This window comes from Diaporthe amygdali, assembly GCF_026229845.1.
Source record: "Diaporthe amygdali strain CAA958 chromosome Unknown NODE_15_length_991109_cov_64_707514, whole genome shotgun sequence".
Classification (NCBI taxonomy): domain Eukaryota; kingdom Fungi; phylum Ascomycota; class Sordariomycetes; order Diaporthales; family Diaporthaceae; genus Diaporthe; species Diaporthe amygdali.
In genome coordinates this window covers 257,344-275,382 of record NW_026517035.1, presented here as the reverse complement: position 1 = coordinate 275,382, position 18,039 = coordinate 257,344, and the positions used below count along the sequence as shown (strand labels likewise).

Below are 18,039 nucleotides of genomic sequence, written 5' to 3'. Positions count from 1 at the left end.
GCAATACCTTGACCGCGCAGAACTTTCCAAAGGCTAAATCGCGGCAAAGCCACACAAGACCAGATGATCCTTGGCCCAGCTTGTGCCACACTTGGAAGCGGTTTTTTTTGTCCAAGGAAATTCCCAAGGACAACAGGATGATGTCCGCCTGGTCTGTGTTGCTCAAAGTCCTCTATTGATTGAGGATCGTCTACAACACATGCATGGTATCGCCGTCCTTCTCGCACAGCATGGGATGACACTTCATGCCCTCTGTCGTCTTCGTTCCCTCCGCAGTCTGCACAATTATCTTGAACTTGGTGCTTATCGGACTCTTCGGAGTATCGAGACGCCGAACGCGGAGTAGTATCCGAGTCTTTAGCTGGCTCGAGGCAATTCTTGATCAAACGCGCTGTACCTTGTCCTAAGGTTGTATCCATCTCGTACTAGGACAAAGAGATTTGGAGTGATCGTTTCGGCTGGGCTGCAATCTGTCAGGTTCTATTGCAATAATACGTGATCGGTTGAGTCGTGGAACAAGAATGGATAAAGAGAAAAGGACGCGCTGGCCATGCGAGCCCAACCCGCTCGAGGCGGACGTGTTTCCTGAGGGGAACATTTTTGGACAATAAATTGTTCGACTGCAAAAAAGATAATTAGGTCTAGGCCTTAGCTGTAGCGCTTCGACGCGTTTCCACTAGACTCATATTTAACGCACACCAAATGTGTTTTGCAGCGGCCTACGCACCTGAACAGTCTTGAACCGCGCTCGTCTTTGTTGTAAATTAAACTTCCCGAAAAAGTAGCTTCGAAAGCCATATAGGCCGCATCTGGCATTCAAAGCCGGTGAGTGCTCATGGGAACTGAGATTTCCGGCTAGAAACAGACCACAAAGCTTTGTCCTCGCCAGCCTTGGGTTCAGTCCTCCAAAATGTTGGGAGGCGACAGACATCAAAAGAAACATCCTCATCATCCAGCAGAAGAGCTCTCGATGGGTTCAATCATCGCAATGAGCTGGGTCAGAGAAAGCAATAGACGACGCCGCGGCCAAGAGCTACGAAGAGCTGTATCCCACAGTCCACGGCAGCTCGCCAAACAAGCCAGATGTGCGCCCATCCATTTGGCTGTCTTCTTGCTGATTGATGCTCATGAACTAGATGTTCTGGGCCATCTGCCCCAGCGAAATCCCGCCGCCAGTAAAACACGCAGTCGAAGCCGCCGTGCGGGAGCAGGCACGGGAGAGCTGCCTGACATGCGCCACGATCCGGTTTGCATTACTTTCAACCCTGAATCGCGCCGTAAACACTCATTCAGCTTACCTTGATTCGTGCCGCCCCTTCTACAGGCTCGAAACGCTTGAAGCGTACTACTCTTAGACCCTAACCAGCCCGACGAGCCCATCGGTCGCTTCGCCATACACCTGGGCACGAGTCCAGCAAACACCGAGCTGAAAGTCAGAATTTCTTTCCCAGTACCCAACACTTCAGTCGTGATATCCCCGTAATTTCGTATGCTGACAGGAAGTCCTCGCACAGAGCCATCTGGCGACCGACCTCGGCAAGCCACCCGAAACCCAGCCCGAGCTGTCGACCACCACCGCTGGCCTGAAGGAGCAGTCTAAAAAGTCCAGTGAAAAGAGGCGGTCGAGTGTCTCGGCCAGCCCTGTCAGTCCGATGCATTTGAAGCGAGATACATGTCTATCAATGTGAAGTGTTTCGCTGGGCAACTGGATCGCTGCGTGCACTCATCAGGGTAGACAGTCACGAGGCGAGGAAATGAGAGCACAATGCAAATAAAATTTTTCAAGACCATTGAGCACTCAAGGCAACTTGACACTGCTATTACTTCCTGATCCTCAAAAACGAAATTGGGCTAGAAAAGAAAAGGTGTCGGAACTTCGTGAGGCCCGTGACCGCAAGCCGTGCGACTACTCATTCCCCGTGTGCCTCTGTGCTTGCATTTTGGGTGCCGATTCGATTCCAATGCGCCCCTGGAAGCACGTTCGTCCCTCAACCTTGCGTCCCTCAGCCGAAGGTACTTGTCGTGTTGGTTCGCCGATTATGCTGATGCCAGCTAGGTCCAGATGACTGACAGTAACAAGGCTGTGCGGGAAGAGTCTGACATGTAGACGTCAACACAAGCCCCAATGACCTGTGGACATCATTCACATACAAGCTGTCTGTGAGAGTACTGTTCACACCCTATGAGGGTGAGATATTGAGCTGGCCGAATCCCTGCACCACCCAAAGACAGACCTCTCCATGATCCCATTTGTGATGCCTGTCGGTTGGGAAGAACATCCTGGTGGACGTCTGAAAAGCAGGCTTTTTGTAGTACATCATGATTTTGTTCCAGAAAGGCAGACGTATGAGTGATGAAGAGAGCAACGCAAGAACCAGCCAAGCCCTTCCCATTCCAGTTTAAGTAGCTCAGGATACAGCGGCCGCTCCTCGAAATCAATCTAGCGGGGGCGTTGTGAGATCTGCTATTCAGAGCCTCAGAAACACGCCAGCCGACATGTGCTATTGCTAGCGGGATCGCGGAAATCTGGGGACGATCCTGCGGTTCATGATGGCATTCAGCTCAGCAAGCATGGCCTGCAGGACCTTGGCCTCGCGAGCCGGCGACCAGCGGTCAGTCACCCAACGGTGTGTGGTTTTGTCGTAGTATTCCTCCCTGAACTCGTCTTCATCGAACTTGATGACCTTGAGAATGGATTCAGTGCCCTGCTCCTTGACCAGTGCTTTGAGGAAAGGGTAGCACTCCTTGTAGAGTCGCGTGGCAAGCTGCTCGCCAAGTGCGGCATGAGTGGGTCTCCCTGAAGGCCTTCGTCTATCTGCGCGGATCCTGCAGTCGAACCGAAGATTGTACAGAAAGGGGGCGGCCCGCAGAAGCGTGAAAGTGGGAAGGCAGCGATGCTCAATCCAGCCGTGTCTCATAATGGTGAGGTCCCTCAGCCGGCCGATAGTTTCTGGGCGTAGCATGAGGAGGAAATAGTTGAGGGAGTAGACATCGTTGAACATGAACGGCTGCGTCCACAGCACAGAGACGGCCTCATCGTGGATGGTCTTAGATACTGCAAGAAGGTTGGGCGAAAGCTGGAATTTGTTCTTGGGAACTTCGCTCGCAGGAATCTTAGTCCATTGGCCTCGTACATAGCATTTGGGCTCGGTGTCGTATGTATAGCGTCCCTTGACATCTTTGGGGCCGGCATGGACGGGGACGCTCTCGTACCTATCCGAGTAGGTTCGGATGTGAACGCCCCAGGGGTCGACAAGGGCTTCTTCGTAGACCTTCAGGCGAAGCTCGGGGGGAAGGTCTCTGAGAGGGCAAGTTTAGTAGACAGCGGCATCTGGCATTTGCAAGAACCGGGAGGCAAATTTTGGGTTTCAGAGCGTGTCAAAGGACGTATGGCAGGGTTTGGGCGCAGGAAGAGAAGGAAAAAACTCACATGAGTCGGAATGGCTCGAATTTGGGAGGGCGCTTGGCCTTGGGTTGAGCCCTGGCCTTGGATTTCTTCATGATCTTCCGCTGGCCACAGTCAGTGTAATGTAGGGGGTGGAAAAGAGAGAGCGGGGGCCAAACCTTCTTGGTCTTTCGAGAGCCAAAGGTCGCGTCCTCCAACTCGCTGTCATCCTCGACGGGGGTGGCGGCGTCGGGCTGGTGCGCATTCGCGAGGGCCACGGGGGCATTGGAGCTGGCGGAAACAGGGGAACCCTCACCAAGCTCCTCAGAGATGTTTCCATCGTCAAGGTCCAGATCTCCGTCGACGCTTTGGTCGATCTCGTAATTTACAGCAGCTCGGTTGCGCTTGGGGTAGCGACCTTGGGAAACGTTGGCAGCCATGGTCGCGTGGGTCGCGTCTGCGGTGCTGTTGTCAGAAGAATTGTTGCCCGATAACGAGGGCAAAACCGCGTTGATCGATGAGGCAAGCAGATGAAAAAAGAACGGCCAAATGTGGGTGGAGAGCAAATGATTGTTTCATTACCTGTGGCTCGGCGTGGCTCAAGAATGTGAGAAGTAGGGCGGTCCTGCTGCTGCTGCGAGATGCAGACGTGCCAGAGACTGAGTCGGTAGAGAGAGAGAAAGAGGAAGAAGAAGAGGACGTGGAAGCCCTCGAAGGACAGGCAGGCTAGACTGCACAGTCCAGAAGTTGACTTCAGGAAAGTGCGGGTGACGTGCTAAGTGAAGCCTTATCGCGAGCCAAAGTGGAAGTCACGGGTCGAGGCAAGCACCAGCGAAGTAGCTGCTAGTTAACAGCCAAGTGGGTCCTGCTTTCTGAGTGACTCGATGCCTTGGTGCCTTGAAGTGCCTTGGACACTGGAAGAAAGTCGACCAAGTGTTTGCAGCTCTCAGTGAGTCAGTGTGGCTGTCTGTTTGGTTGAGTCCCTGGGCAACTTGTGTTTGTTTCCAAGTCAATGAAGCAAAGACCACGACTCCAAAACTACACCCTCGATATCCTCGTCACACCCGGTAAGCTGGCAGTGTCGAGATCTCGGCGAGCATAATGCCCAAAGCTCTTCCATTCCTCTGCTCGGTCGCCTCTGCTCGGTCGCCTCTGCTCGGTCGTTTGTTCGTCAGCTCAAAGCTTTCTTAATGTGGCCAACTCGTGATTTCGTAGCAGACGCAACCTTCTGGTGTGGATCATGCCATGGTTGGTTCTCCCAGAAATGCGATGCAATGCCATGCTCACGAAACAGTTTCACCATCGCCACGTTGGACATCACAATCTCCCCTGAGATCAATCGCCAAGCATCAACAAGCTCCGTATGGCAAGCCCTCGGTATCGCTGTCGACCACCACATTACCCAACGTCTGAACCTCCTGCGCATCCATCTCCAGCAGACCCTGCGGCTCTTCCATTAAACGCGTTCCCAGAACTCCAGAATCCTTCCTGGTCGTATTTTGCGACAACTGCGACGCCCTCGCCGAGATCCGCGTCGAAACTCCCGTCCTCTGTGTTCCCGCGCTGCCAGACTTCGTCGTCACCGACATGCTGTTCACGTCCAAGTCCACGGGCCACTTCCACCATCGGTCGGTATTATAAGGCAGCGGTGCCTTCTCTTCGCTCATGTCCTGCTCGTGGGATGGCAGCCTCGGCTCTTTGTATCGTTGTTCCGTCGGTACCCCCTTTATTTTGGAGATGGTCTTGGTCACCACGTGTCCAAATCGTCGAAGCAATGGACGCATCGCCATGAGGCTGACCACCATGACCGATATGCTCATCTCGACTGTCGTCCAAACAGCTACAGAAAGGTTAGCCGGCCGCTTCGTCCTTTCGCAAGTCGAGGGTGTCGATCCGGGCTCACATAATGATATGTCGTTGGTCAAGAAGATCATGAACATAAACCGGCCAGTGCTGACAAGTATAGTAAAGAGGCCCATGGCAAAAATCAAGCCGAGTCCGATTTTCTCCCTTAGCTGCGTGAACTTGAGGCTGTTCAATATGGGAAAGGGAAAGATGAACACTGAGATATTTGGTCAGTCATCACTTCTCCGATCACACGTCACAGAATAACCACCATTTCCGCCGGCAGGTTTGAGAGTGTACTTACACAGAAGCTCGCCGAGGATGTTCATCGTCCAAGTAAGCTTCTGCAGGTGAGGATTGGAAAAGGACGAGCACTCATGCGGGTTTAACCTGACCATTGTCAACGAAGCGCCTTCAGAATCTGGATGGCAACATTCCCTTCTTACCAATTAATAGACACATAACTTCCGCACCAGAACGTATCAGCGAAGATGGCAGTCAGACATGCAAGAACGAGATACGTTGCGATACACGTCAGGAAAATACGCATCCTCGGCTCGGTCACAGGGACCATCGCGGAATAGCTCATCACCAGGCTGAACTTTGGAAAGTAGAGCCCTGCATCGAAGAAGAACTTTGTGGTGAACCGGATCTGCCAAAGTTGGTCAGTCCACGTCCAGCGAGCCCATGAGCAGATAGCGATCCATCCTGGCCACGCCTCCCTCGATGTTGGATCGTCACTCACCTTCCCCAAATACTGGGTCACGTTCTTGTATTCCATTAACCCATTGACTTTGTATATAAGGGTGTCGCACATGATGTTCCCGGCTGTGCAAACCAGTGCGACCATCAATAGCACGTCGGAGATCCATGCCTGGTACTGTCGGAGAGAGTAGCGAACCCAGAGTCGTGCGACGAGGAAGGCAAAGGCGAGGACGAAAAACGCCCATTCCAACGCCTGCCGAGATGTCAACTATCAAACTTGCGAATGACGCGTTAGATCGTACTTACCACCGTCTCGGTTGGCGTGAGCATGATGACGACGAACTCGATGGTCGGCGTCTCTGCCCACGCTGGCGCCCGCTGTAGCTTAATGCACAGTGTTGCGGTGCATGGCTGCTAAAGACACTTGTAAGTCGGCAGGAAGACGTTCGATTCGTTCATTTGATATGTAAGGACTTAGGACGCAGCGTGTGGTGTGGGAGCATTGATGAGCACGACACAGGGCTCGACGAATACCGACCTTTTCCAACCTCCAAGAGTCTAAAGGAGCACGGCTCGCAAGTCGGTCTCAGAGCCGGTCACCTCAAGCACACAGATCCACTCGCAAGGTTTCTGTCGCCCTCTTTTTCGAGTCGGATGGCTACATGAGCCGGGCTATATCCGTCGGCCTCACGCCGGGCAAACCGGATAGATACCAGCACCTGTTCCTCATTACCAGTGCGTGCCCCATCGGCGATTTTGCTGTTCACATTTCCGTTGAGCTTAAGGTTTCCCAGGCCCCTTACCCCTCCACAACTGTTGTAACCTTGGCATGGGAACGCCCGTTCCGGCGGGTGGCGTTCGCAGCCACCAACGAAACGTCCCACAACCAGCGCTGCCCACTGTAACGACGACGATGCCACCTCAGCTTCACGCCCTGCCCGCCAGCCCGCCACTGCCTGCTTTCGGCCAGGGCCTGCAACGAAACGGGCGATGATATCACGACACTCGCCCCAAATCTGCAAGAGATCGGCGTCTCGCGAAGAGGCGCCTGTCGTCTTTTCTAACGTTCTGTGTGGTCGCTTCGATCTGGGCGAATGAGCTGCGATCTGAACAATCGTGGTGTGTATGTGCGGAATCCAGCTCAAACAATAATCTAGGGTTGATTCCGGCGGACCACTGACGTTGCTGCAGCCCTCAACTTTAAAATGACTCGAGCCTTCCAGAATGGACGCTCGCACTCGAGGGTGATCCTGCCCGTTACCACGCGTGCCACGACACAGGGATGAAAACATTCCTCCGCTAGCCATGCAGTGTGCTGTTTCTCGTTGCCAAGGAATACCCAAAACACTCTCGGCTCCTGGCCAATAATGACGCTGGATCAGGCTTACGTTCGTCCTCATTTCTTTTCGGAAGCGGCCACACGCGTCTCAGCCGCGTGATCGTCGGATGTTTGTTCATCCATTTCATGCTCTCGGGCCCAGCCGTGTGAGAAGATTTAAAGAAAGGCAAGCGGCCAGAAGAACACTTAGAAGAAGGTCCCTAAACTGAGTACTAGACTGTGTCCAATCACACTGGTGGAGAGGCGTCCGGTGGCACGCAAGCCACGGCCAGGGGAGAACCTTATTTATAGTGAATACGGTAATTGGGCACGAAGATCGGCGGGCTCGGCGGTCAGAGACGATGGGACGAGTGCAACGATGATATGATTAATTAGCAGAGACAGGTATCATGTTTGCATTAGTCTCAATTCCTTTGGGATTTAGCAGAAAGAAAGCGAACCAGACTTGTTGTACTTTGGAGTATTAGATCTTAATTATCATTGTTATATGTAAACAGTCCCCGGATGAATCCCTCGAACGTTTCGGTACCAGCTTGGCTTCTGTTCCAGCCTTATCATTTTTGCCCAATAACGGTGGTATACTCGCCACTCTTATGCTCAGGGCCATTTCCACCAAGCACGTCCCCGGCCTGCTCTACAGCCGGGGACTCAGACATTCTGTCAACATTCACAGTCAGGTCCCTCGGTCGTTCCTGATCGCCAGGCTCCTCGTCACCAGCTTGAAGCACAGTGACATTGTCGACGTTGGACATCGCGACAGCAGACGTCCCCTGTGTGTTCGCCTGACGGGCACCAGCAGAGCGCCGTGACGTGCGGCCGCCAGTGCTCGACCACCAGGACTCTGCGAGGCCGATGGCCCTTAGCTTGAGGCTCCAAAACCCGGGTGACTCGGGCGTCCCGGACGGGGTGGCCTCGTGGCCGGTAGTACCTTGCTCGGATCGCCTGTGGATGAGCTTCCTCAGCCCGGAGCGGGCGCGGTCGTAGAGCGGGTGCAGAACGGGAATGCACGCCGCTACAATTGTGACTGTTGCTTCTGTGCTGCGCTTGTTCGTTAGCTGAATTCGTCTGATGTGATTTGAGTCCTCGGTGTTGGGTCTTACATTGTCCAGATGGTGAGCCGTGGCGTCGTCCCTTTGGATGCGAAGTCAGCCTTTCGGCTTCGTAGACTGAGTCGTGGTCATGTCAGGCTAGGGCACTCACATGTGAAGTCCTCGCTTGAGAGGACGTGCAGATACGAAATTTTGAGACAGGCGACTGCGGTTGCGCCGATGCCGAGGCCGAGGACAACACTTAGACCTATCTTCTTGATGACACTAAAGCCCATTTTTCGAAATACCAGAGCTGGGTAGATTGCCAGATAACAGTCGACAGAGGCAGAGTAGGCTTGTTATCAAGGATGTCAGGTCCTGACATGCGAGGAAATAGCGATCCATTATTGCGGCCGAGACTTACTTGATGTGAAATAGCACAGGTCCAGATATATCTTGGGGCTGACACAGGTGGCTCCCTGAACTCTCGGGTCCCACGAGGCCGCGAGTGGCCGGCATTGGAACGTCGACAGTGCAGATATTACAATATAGTTTGCGACACCAATGCAAACCACGACCGACATTATCGTCTTTGTCCAGACGTCAGGGGTAAATATCCTGATGATCAAGCCCGCGACGGCAATTTTTGGCACGGTGATGGCCAGCAGGGCGGGCCACACGGAGACGAGATAATAGAATCTGGCATCGACCCTTTGTTGGATCGTGAGAGTGTCCACATGTTTCCCCATGCCGCTAACCACGGCGAGAATCGTCAAGATACACCCAGCCCATAAGAAAATCTGGGACATACATCAGCTTACTCTGGTCAATAATTACTAGACAGGGTACGGCTGTAAACTCTTGACCACTTACTAGTGAAAGCAAGATGACGGCATCCTCCCGCCGGTACCGGTTCAACAGGCCGACGCTGCAGTAGAGACGAGCTGCGGTGAGCATCGTGGCGCTGAACAGGGCGGCCGCGACGCTGCCGCACATAAGCGGGCCTTGGTCGTCCTCGTTCATGGCCGAGACAACAGCATGCCGATCCGATGGCGCGTCGGGCCGCTCGATAAGCGAAGCATGATAATGGGGCCTGCAGTTTGAGAAAAGTGAGGGTCCAGTTGCAAGTGCAGGAGGCGGGTGTGTGGACACGCAGATAGTGGGCCGTGGGTGGCAAGGTCGGTCCAGACGCCGAACTGTTTCTCTGCAGCGGCGTGTTGGACGAAAGCAAGTTTACTAATGAAATGTTCGCTCCTGACGAACCGTCTCTCGCATGAATGATCCCCGCTCCCTCCCCGAGAAGCTTTCGGGTAACTTTCGGACGGGGTCGAGCCATCTCGATCTTGAGTCAGGAGGATTGGAGATGGGGTTTATGTACTCGGCCCTGCGGAACCGCACTCATTGCTACTAAATCATCATCGAGTGACCTGCGTAGGTATGTTGCAGCTGGGCAATCACATACAATCTGGTTCTGAGGCAATGAAACAGTCGCGAGCATGACATGGACACGAAACACCTGTGCTCACCGCCGCGGAATAGTTTCCATAGTCCTGGATTGGTCTACGTATGCACTGGATCTGTCGATCTAGCCCAACGGATCGGACATCTCAAAATCGGTAGCGAAGATCGGTAGCGAAGGTCAATTCCTAAATCAAGATAAAGCTGGCAACGTCCAATCAACCCATCGGCTCTCATCTTTGACAAACTTCCCGTCTGTCTTCCAAATATCCGTGTTCGCGCTCTGCTTTAATAGGAACCTATTGATGAACGCCGTAAGATCAGCCTGCGAAGCCGACGGAAATCCGCAGTGGTCCGAGTGGCTGACTTGGCTCAAGCCCATATAGTCCTTGATCGCCAAAGAATCAAATACCATACGGCCAGCATTTGCACAGTGATAGTTGCTCGTCGGCCCCAGGTAGTCGATGGCCGTGTTTTCGATGATGAGGAGTCCCCTTGCTGGAGATGCATAGAGTGCATGCATCATATGATTATCCCACGGCAGCGTTGGTACAACGTCCACATACTTGGAAAAGTCGGTTGAGTACCACGTGTCGCCATTATCAATCTGGTGGGCTGTCTCGACCGTCGTGCCATTCTTCTTGATCTCGTCCGCGATGCGCCAGCAACCCGCGCTGCCTTGGCCTCCTTCCTGAGGAATTGTGAGCGCGACGCGGTCCTCGAAAGCCCCGGCCACCATTGCCCCCTTGCCATTACGAGAACATCCTGTCACGCCTACTCTCGCAGGATCAATTTTCGCGGCTGGCGTGAGCTCTAGCGCATCGATGATGCGGGAGACGCCCCAAGCCCAGGCGATCATGGCTCCAGCGCTGGCAGATGAACCGTACAGATCGTAGAATTTCCCCTGGCCACGGCCGTTGTCGGCGCCGATGTCAAAATTCTGATACGTGATCACGGCCACAGAGCTTGGAACGGGAATGCTTGGGGCCCCGTACGCGATGATCGCAGGGTATGGCGCTGTACCCGAGCTAGGGAGCTTGATCGTGACAGAGAAAGACGTCGACTTGCTCCCATCCTTGGCCGTAATCTGGAGAGTGCTGCCAGACAAGGAAGCCGTGACGTTTGGCTTTGCTGGCATGGTCCCCAAGGAGTAGCGGTAGTACAACTGTTTGATCTCCTCCTTGCGGCATTCCCATTGTGACTTGGACGTGACTTTCGTGCCGTTGATCGAAAGATACGGATTAGGCAACTTGGGGTTGGCGGCGTAGTTGATGGAAGATGGCAAGGAAGGGCACGAAGTCTGACCCAAGACCATGGATCCCGATATGAGGGACCAAAGAAGAAGAAAAGGCCGCATGATATCGAATGGCTTTTTACACCTGTATTACGTTTCGTCAATAACACCATTATGGTTTGTGTTTGTGTCTCAACAAACTTACCCAGCGTTATTTATACAACCTCTTTGACTCGCTCACCACCATCGCCGTCGTGCATCTCCCTCCCCCACAGCTCTCGTGTTCGTGAAGGTCATTCTTCTTGGCGTTGCATTCCGGCTACATTATCCAAATCACGGAGCCGTAAGCTCCGATTTGGAGAGCGCATTGATGAATATTTTGACGCCGCCTCACAATTTGCAGTCTTGATCTTGGACATTGATCGATGTAATCGTGAGAATCGTGACGGAGGGTCACGGCAAGAGGATTCAAATTGCAGATCTCGGTATTAGATTTATTTCCTGGACATTAATTGTTGTAAACGTGCGGCTCCCCTTCCACCAATAGGAGTGGCTCCGTGGCTGGTACGCTGATCGTGTTTGGCTTGACTACATCAGCCACCAGGGTGTCGTCCACCTCCCTCAGATACCTCGAGTACTCGGGCACGCCAGCTTCACTCCCCGGGCAGCCCGAAAACGAGTACCACGTCTCCCCATCACAAGTATCCAAAGCCTCAACACCCTCCACGATCGTCTCATTCCAGGCGTAGAAAGACGTCACGTTCTGCCTCGTAGCCAGGCTCTCCGGCCCGAGCAGCGTGCCCGTCAGAGCTGGTAGCGCGGAGGTGGCGTTGGCCAGCAGGCTGCGATCAATCATGCAGAACACCGAGGACAGCACGTTGGCATCCTCAGATATCACGTACGCGCTGTACAGGTTGAGCGGGTAGGAATAGCTAGATTCCACCCCACCTGAGAAGGATCCCTCGAACGTGCCCGAGCTAGTCATGGTGAGAGACTGGTTGTAGGCCGGATTGGTCATGTTCTGCACGTTCGAGTAGTGCAGTTCCTGCGTCCAGCTGACGGCTCTGGTCTCGTTGGCGGAAGTGATGGTTGAGGAGATGGATATCGTTCGATGGGCGCTGAGGGACACCCACAAGGACTCATTTGTCGCCGTACCATTCGCTGAGACTGACGTGCTCAGTTGCGGGAGGTAGTCAAAGACGGGCGATGAGACTTCGCTGGTGATGGTGCCTGCGACGGTCTGGTTCACGCTGTCGTCTAGCCACACGAAAACCGTCCCGGTCACCCACCAGTTCTGCCCGACTGTGGCGATTTGACCGGGAGAGTTGCTGTCGAAGCCCACTACCTGAATCTTGAACGTGTGCTCTGCCCCATCGCAGAGCAGGGACAGGAAAGGCGTCGTATCAATCTCGAAGGATGGGAGCTCATACGTGTCTATGCCGACTACTGGTCGCCACAGACCTGGATCAACGCCACCCGTGAAGAGAATCGGAAATGGCCAAGACACGCCGGCGAGGCGGTCATCGATCAACAGCTGTACCTCGCGAAACGGACTGTAGCCATAGAGCCAGCCTTCGTTGCTCGGAAATGTTTCGACGTACTCGCTTGGCACGTTTGTGTACCAGAATTCCTCTGCTGAATTTCCGCTAGCCATGAGGGACACGACTGCTGTCTTGATGTTGCGGGGAAGAGTGACCGTCACTGCGCCACTGTCATCTGGCAGTGAGAAGACGGACGATGAGTTCTCAGCTGATGAGAGATTCGATATCGGTACGATGAGATCAGCAGGGTTGAGGCCTTCGCTGTACTCGTCGTTGAAGTACATAGCTTCCAAAGTGAGGTTGTAGATTCCGGTGTAGAGATCGCCATCAACCACATTGCCAAGATCGAAAACAACCTTCTGCACCTTCCTCAAAAGCGTGTCGAACGCGGTCATGTCCTTCTGAAAACTCCAATGGATACCCGTCTCAGTGGGCATGGCAGTGGATGTGCGCCATATCTCCACATCGCCGAAGAAGAGCTGGGCCAGACGATCATACTGCCTGCCTTTTGATACCACAGAAAGGTTGAAGATGGTCGTGGTAAACGTGCAGTTTTCGGGAGGCGGGTAGTAGAATCCCACGTAGGGTTTGCCGTAGCTGTTCGCAAAGTCATGTTCGATTATTGTCTGCTTGCAGTTGTATCCATCGAAGCTGCTTCGAGGCGGCGTGGCTGCTTGAACGACCTCCAAAGTCCCGTCAGTCACAGTTCCTGTACTTCTCTGTTCGGGGAGATGAGGAAGTCGTCTCAAAGCGAGGCAGTGGCTCAGGATGCCCAGCACACATAGCAATGTGCCTGCGCCTACCATCTTGACGACATGTGTAGTGTTTCGTGCAAGATTGTGAAACTAGAGAAATTAATTGACATGCTGTGTGGTCCATGTACTTGGGCGGCTTGACATATTATTCGCGTCGTGAAAGTCAATGCAAAGTGGTACGCGTTCATCTTATCAATGGATGGTTACATCGCCAGGGTCGGGCAGACAGGTGCGGAGCGTTTTAGCTTCCCGCGCCTTGCCCCGCTCCTCTTACGGTGCGACCTTTTCTGCCGGTTCCCGTATTTCACCCTCGATTGTATGAATACCGATATCCCAATACTTACACTAGACCATGCGTCTTTTGAAACGCAACGCCGCCGGCGAGATCTACCTGACGAGGGACTTGCTCAACGACGATATTCCCCGGTATGCAATACTTTCGCACACATGGGGAAGTGATGAGGTCCTCTTTCAGGACCTCAAGGATGGTACGGGGAAGAACAAAATTGGGCACGATAAAATCCGCTTCTGCGTAGACCAAGCCTGGAATGACGGCCTGTACTTCTGTTGGGTTGATACGTGCTGCATCGACAAGTCAAACAGCGTCGAGCTCCAAGAAGCCATCAACTCTATGTTTTACTGGTATCAGAAGGCGGCTAAATGCTACGTCTATCTTGCTGATGTCTCAACGCCTACTATGGATGCTGCCGACAACTCCAGCTGGGCACTAGCATTTCAGAGGAGCAGATGGTTCAAACGGGGGTGGACCCTTCAAGAACTTCTCGCTCCGCGCTCGGTCGAGTTCTTCTCCCGAGAAGGCAAACTCCTGGGTGACAAAACGACTCTAGAGCAAAAGATTCATGAAGTTACGGGTATTTCAACCCAAGCCCTGCAAAGAGCTCCGCTGTATGAGTTTAGCGTGGAGGAACGATTATCATGGGCGAAAAGCCGCCAGACCACGCGCAAAGAAGACAGGGCGTACTCATTGCTGGGTATGTTCGACATCCACATGTCGCTCATCTACGGCGAAGGGGAAGAGCACGCATTCAAACGTCTTCGGAAAAAGATTGACCAGCTTTCAAACAATACCCGACCTACCCAAAGTCTCACCCAAACCTCTGTTCAAGCGGAGGAAAAAGACCAAGAATGCCTCCAACACCTGCGCCTCACCGATCCCCGGGATGACAAGAAGCGCATCGAGGAGACCAAGGGTGGACTGCTGAGAGACGCGTACGCCTGGATTTTGGAAAGCTCCGACTTCCAACAATGGCGTGACGACCGGCACAGCCGCCTGCTCTGGATTAAAGGCGACCCCGGCAAGGGTAAAACGATGCTACTGTGCGGCATTGTCAACGAGCTGAACAAGACAGTGGCCAAAGCGGCCTGTCTATCCTACTTCTTCTGTCAGGCCACAGACTCGCGGATCAACAACGCCACAGCTGTGCTGCGAGGTCTCGTATACTTGCTGATCGACCAGCAACCATCGCTCGTCTCGCACATTCGGAAGAAGTACGATCACGCAGGCAAAGCCCTTTTCGAGGACGCAAATGCCTGGGTTGCGCTGTCTGAGATCTTTACAAACATCCTACAAGACACGAACTTGAACATCACGTATTTGGTCATTGATGCGCTTGACGAATGCATAGTAGACCTACCAAAACTTTTGGACTTTATTGTCGAGCGGTTGTCAGTGTCTTCTCGTGTCAAGTGGATCGTCTCCAGCCGCAACTGGCCTGGCATCGAGGAGTGTCTCGAGAGAGCGGGACAGAGGCTATCCCTTGAGCTTAATGCAGGGTCTATTTCTGCAGCCGTCAGCACATTCATCCGGCACAAGGTGCTGCAGCTGGCAACAAGGAAGAAATACAATCAAAAGACGCGAGATGCCGTGTTCAACCACCTCTGCTCACATGCGAATGACACCTTCCTCTGGGTAGCATTGGTTTGCCAAAACCTGGAATCGATCCCACGGTGGAATACGGTTGTGAGCCTAGACGTGTTTCCACCAGGGCTCGACTGTCTTTACGAGCGGATGCTGCTGCAAATATCCAGCTCTGGCAACGCTGCTCTGTACAAGCGGATACTGGCCTCGATTGCGATTGTGTACCGTCCCATCACACTGAAAGAGCTAACGTCTCTCGTGGAGATGCTCGAAGACATGGCGGATGATCCAGAGTCGCTGCAAGAGATCGCCGGCCTCTGCGGCTCGTTCCTTACCGTCCAAGACGACACTGTCTATTTTGTGCATCAATCTGCGAGGGACTTTTTACTCACAAAGGCAGTCGACGAAGTCTTTCCATCTGGGATCGAAGAGACCCATTATCTACTCTTTTCAAGGTCGCTTCAAGTTATGTACAGAACCTTACGACGGGACATGTACAACCTGCGTGCGCTAGGTTATCCCATTGAGCATGTCGTGCAGCCAGACTCGGACCCGCTCGGAACGTCACGCTACTCGTGCATCTACTGGGTTGATCACCTTTGTGACTGGAATCCCAACTCTTCCGCAAATCATCCACTTAGCCTCAATGACGGAGGCGACGTCGATACGTTTTTGAGAAAGAAATATCTCTACTGGCTGGAAGCTCTCAGTCTTTGCAAAGCAATGTCACAGGGAGTCGTTTCAATGGCGAAACTTGAGAATTTAACACAGGTGAGCACCTTGCCAAGATGTGCCGGTTATATCTAATTATGCCGTGCACTAACATAAACTTAGGGAAGAGCGAATGCATCCGCATTAATCCAACTGGTTCGAGATGCGCGTCGATTTATTATGTATCACAAGTGGGCAATAGAAAACAGTCCTCTTCAGGCTTATGCGTCTGCACTCGTGTTCAGTCCAGCTCATAGCGTGATAAGGAGTCTTTTCAAGGACGAAGAGCCGAAGTGGATCACGATGCAGCCGGCCATGAGAGATAAATGGGGCGCTTGCCTGCAGACATTCGAGGGCCATAAGCACACAGTCAACTCGGTCGTCTTCTCCCACGATTCAGCGCGATTGGCGTCAGCATCAAACGACAACACAGTTAAGATTTGGGATGCGGGCAATGGCGCGTGCCTGCGTACGCTTGAGGGCCATAGCCTTCCAGTAAGCTCAGTTGCTTTCTCCCATGATTCGGAGCGATTAGCGTCAGCGTCACACGACATCACAGTCAAGATTTGGAATGTAAGCAATGGAGCGTGCCTGCGCACACTCGAGGGCCATAGCGTTCCAGTCAGCTCGGTGGCTTTTACGCACGATTCAGAGCAGCTTATATCGGCGTCATATGACGGGAACGTCAAAACCTGGGATGTGGGGAATGGAATATGTGTACAAACGCTTATGAACCCTGATCTTACAATCAATTCGATTGCTCTGTCCCACGATTCGAGACAGCTAGCGTTGGCGTCTTCGGGTAAGACGATCACGATTTGGGACACGAGCAATAGGATATGCTTGCAGATACTTAAAGGCCATGACGATTCAGTTTATTCAGTCGCTTTCTCTCACGATTCGGCACGGTTGGCATCGGCATCACGCGATAAGACTATCAAAATCTGGGATATAAGTGGCGGTGTGTGTATACAGACGCTTGACGGCCATAGCGGTTCAGTTAACTCAGTCGGCTTCTCCCACAACTCGCAACGGCTGGCATCGACGTCATATGATAGGACAATCAAGGTCTGGGATACAGCCACTGGCATATGTCTTCAAACGCTTAAAGGTCATAGCCGTGCGGGTACCTCAGTTGCCTTTTCCTTCAACTCAACACAACTTGCATCAGCGTCATGCGATCGAACTGTTAAAATCTGGGATATCGACAGCGGTGGATATTCACAGGCAGTTGAAGGTCATAGCCTTTCGATTAGTTCAGTCGTTTTCTCTCACGACTCGACACAGCTGGCAACAGCATCTTATGATAAGACGATTAAGATCTGGGATGTGGCTCGTTGTAAGTATTTGCAGACGCTCAAGGGCCATAGCGATCGGGTTACCTCGGTAGCCTTTTCGCACGACTCGGCACGACTAGCATCGGCATCGTACGACAGGACGGTTAAGGTCTGGGAGGTGAGTAGCGGTATGTGCTTGCAGACCCTTGAGTTTGGGGAGATAATCTTTAACATATCATTCGATACCACCGGCTCGTATCTGCCCACTGTTGGTATTGATATGTTGCCAACATCAGACACGACACCGAGCACAACGGATCCTCACGGCACTCGATATCGGGGAGTGGCTTTAAGTTCAGATGGAACATGGATAACGTACAACTTAGAGAAGCTAGTTTGGATGCCCTCAGAGTACCGGCCGTCGGCTTCGGCCGTGTCAGGCAAGTCAATCGGCATTGGTGTCGGATCTGGAAGGCTGTGGATATGTACCGTCGAGCTTGGTCAACCGTAAGAACGTTGATGGTTTGTGTATAAGTGTAAGTAGCTTCTTTAACAAGTTTCAAATCGCTAACTACTTGTAGCAGCAATTAGCTTCACCGTTCAGTTCTGGAAGGTAGTCTGACTTTGCTGATCCCTCTTTCAGGCAATAGTGTCTGGCGCCAGATAATCTTGCAAGCCCGTTCGGCTTTAAGAATCCAGGCTTAAGAAAGGACAGCCCATCATCGAAGACGAGAGCTACTCTTTCATACCATTCGTGAGTATAATATACTACGCTACCTTCTGTCAGGGTGTCTTGTGTCACTTTGGCGGAAGTCCCAGTATTGCGGCTCCGCGACGGAACTTTGCCGACGGAACCTCGCCGAGGGCTCTCGTCGCGCGCTT

The 18,039-nt window shown here is 52.9% G+C and overlaps 4 protein-coding genes across 4 annotated transcripts; 1 reads left to right on the top strand and 3 right to left on the bottom strand.

The window, feature by feature from the left end:
* Positions 1 to 2,507: 2,507 nt before the first annotated feature.
* Positions 2,508 to 6,265, bottom strand: J7T55_009815 (uncharacterized protein; the record flags this gene model as incomplete). The annotated part of the gene is made up of 9 exons (XM_053143769.1): positions 2,508 to 3,300; positions 3,431 to 3,842; positions 3,968 to 4,111; positions 4,740 to 5,225; positions 5,289 to 5,447; positions 5,535 to 5,620; positions 5,677 to 5,882; positions 5,976 to 6,188; positions 6,242 to 6,265. The coding sequence occupies 9 exons, from the start codon at positions 6,263 to 6,265 to the stop codon at positions 2,508 to 2,510; spliced, it is 2,523 nt and encodes an 840-aa protein (XP_052993334.1).
* Positions 6,266 to 7,828: 1,563 nt separating this feature from the next.
* J7T55_009814 (carbohydrate esterase family 15 protein) lies at positions 7,829 to 11,117 on the bottom strand (the record flags this gene model as incomplete). The annotated part of the gene is made up of 6 exons (XM_053143768.1): positions 7,829 to 8,312; positions 8,375 to 8,405; positions 8,475 to 8,657; positions 8,727 to 9,102; positions 9,176 to 9,395; positions 10,009 to 11,117. 6 exons carry the CDS (start codon positions 11,115 to 11,117, stop codon positions 7,829 to 7,831), a joined length of 2,403 nt encoding a protein of 800 aa, XP_052993333.1.
* Positions 11,118 to 11,502: 385 nt separating this feature from the next.
* J7T55_009813 (uncharacterized protein) lies at positions 11,503 to 13,341 on the bottom strand (the record flags this gene model as incomplete). Its single annotated transcript, XM_053143767.1, has 1 exon — positions 11,503 to 13,341. The coding sequence occupies one exon, from the start codon at positions 13,339 to 13,341 to the stop codon at positions 11,503 to 11,505; it is 1,839 nt and encodes a 612-aa protein (XP_052993332.1).
* A 301-nt stretch (positions 13,342 to 13,642) lies between these two features.
* On the top strand, positions 13,643 to 17,668 carry J7T55_009812 (WD40 repeat-like protein; the record flags this gene model as incomplete). The annotated part of the gene is made up of 2 exons (XM_053143766.1): positions 13,643 to 15,940; positions 16,100 to 17,668. 2 exons carry the CDS (start codon positions 13,643 to 13,645, stop codon positions 17,666 to 17,668), a joined length of 3,867 nt encoding a protein of 1,288 aa, XP_052993331.1.
* Between the last annotated feature and the right edge of the window lie 371 nt (positions 17,669 to 18,039).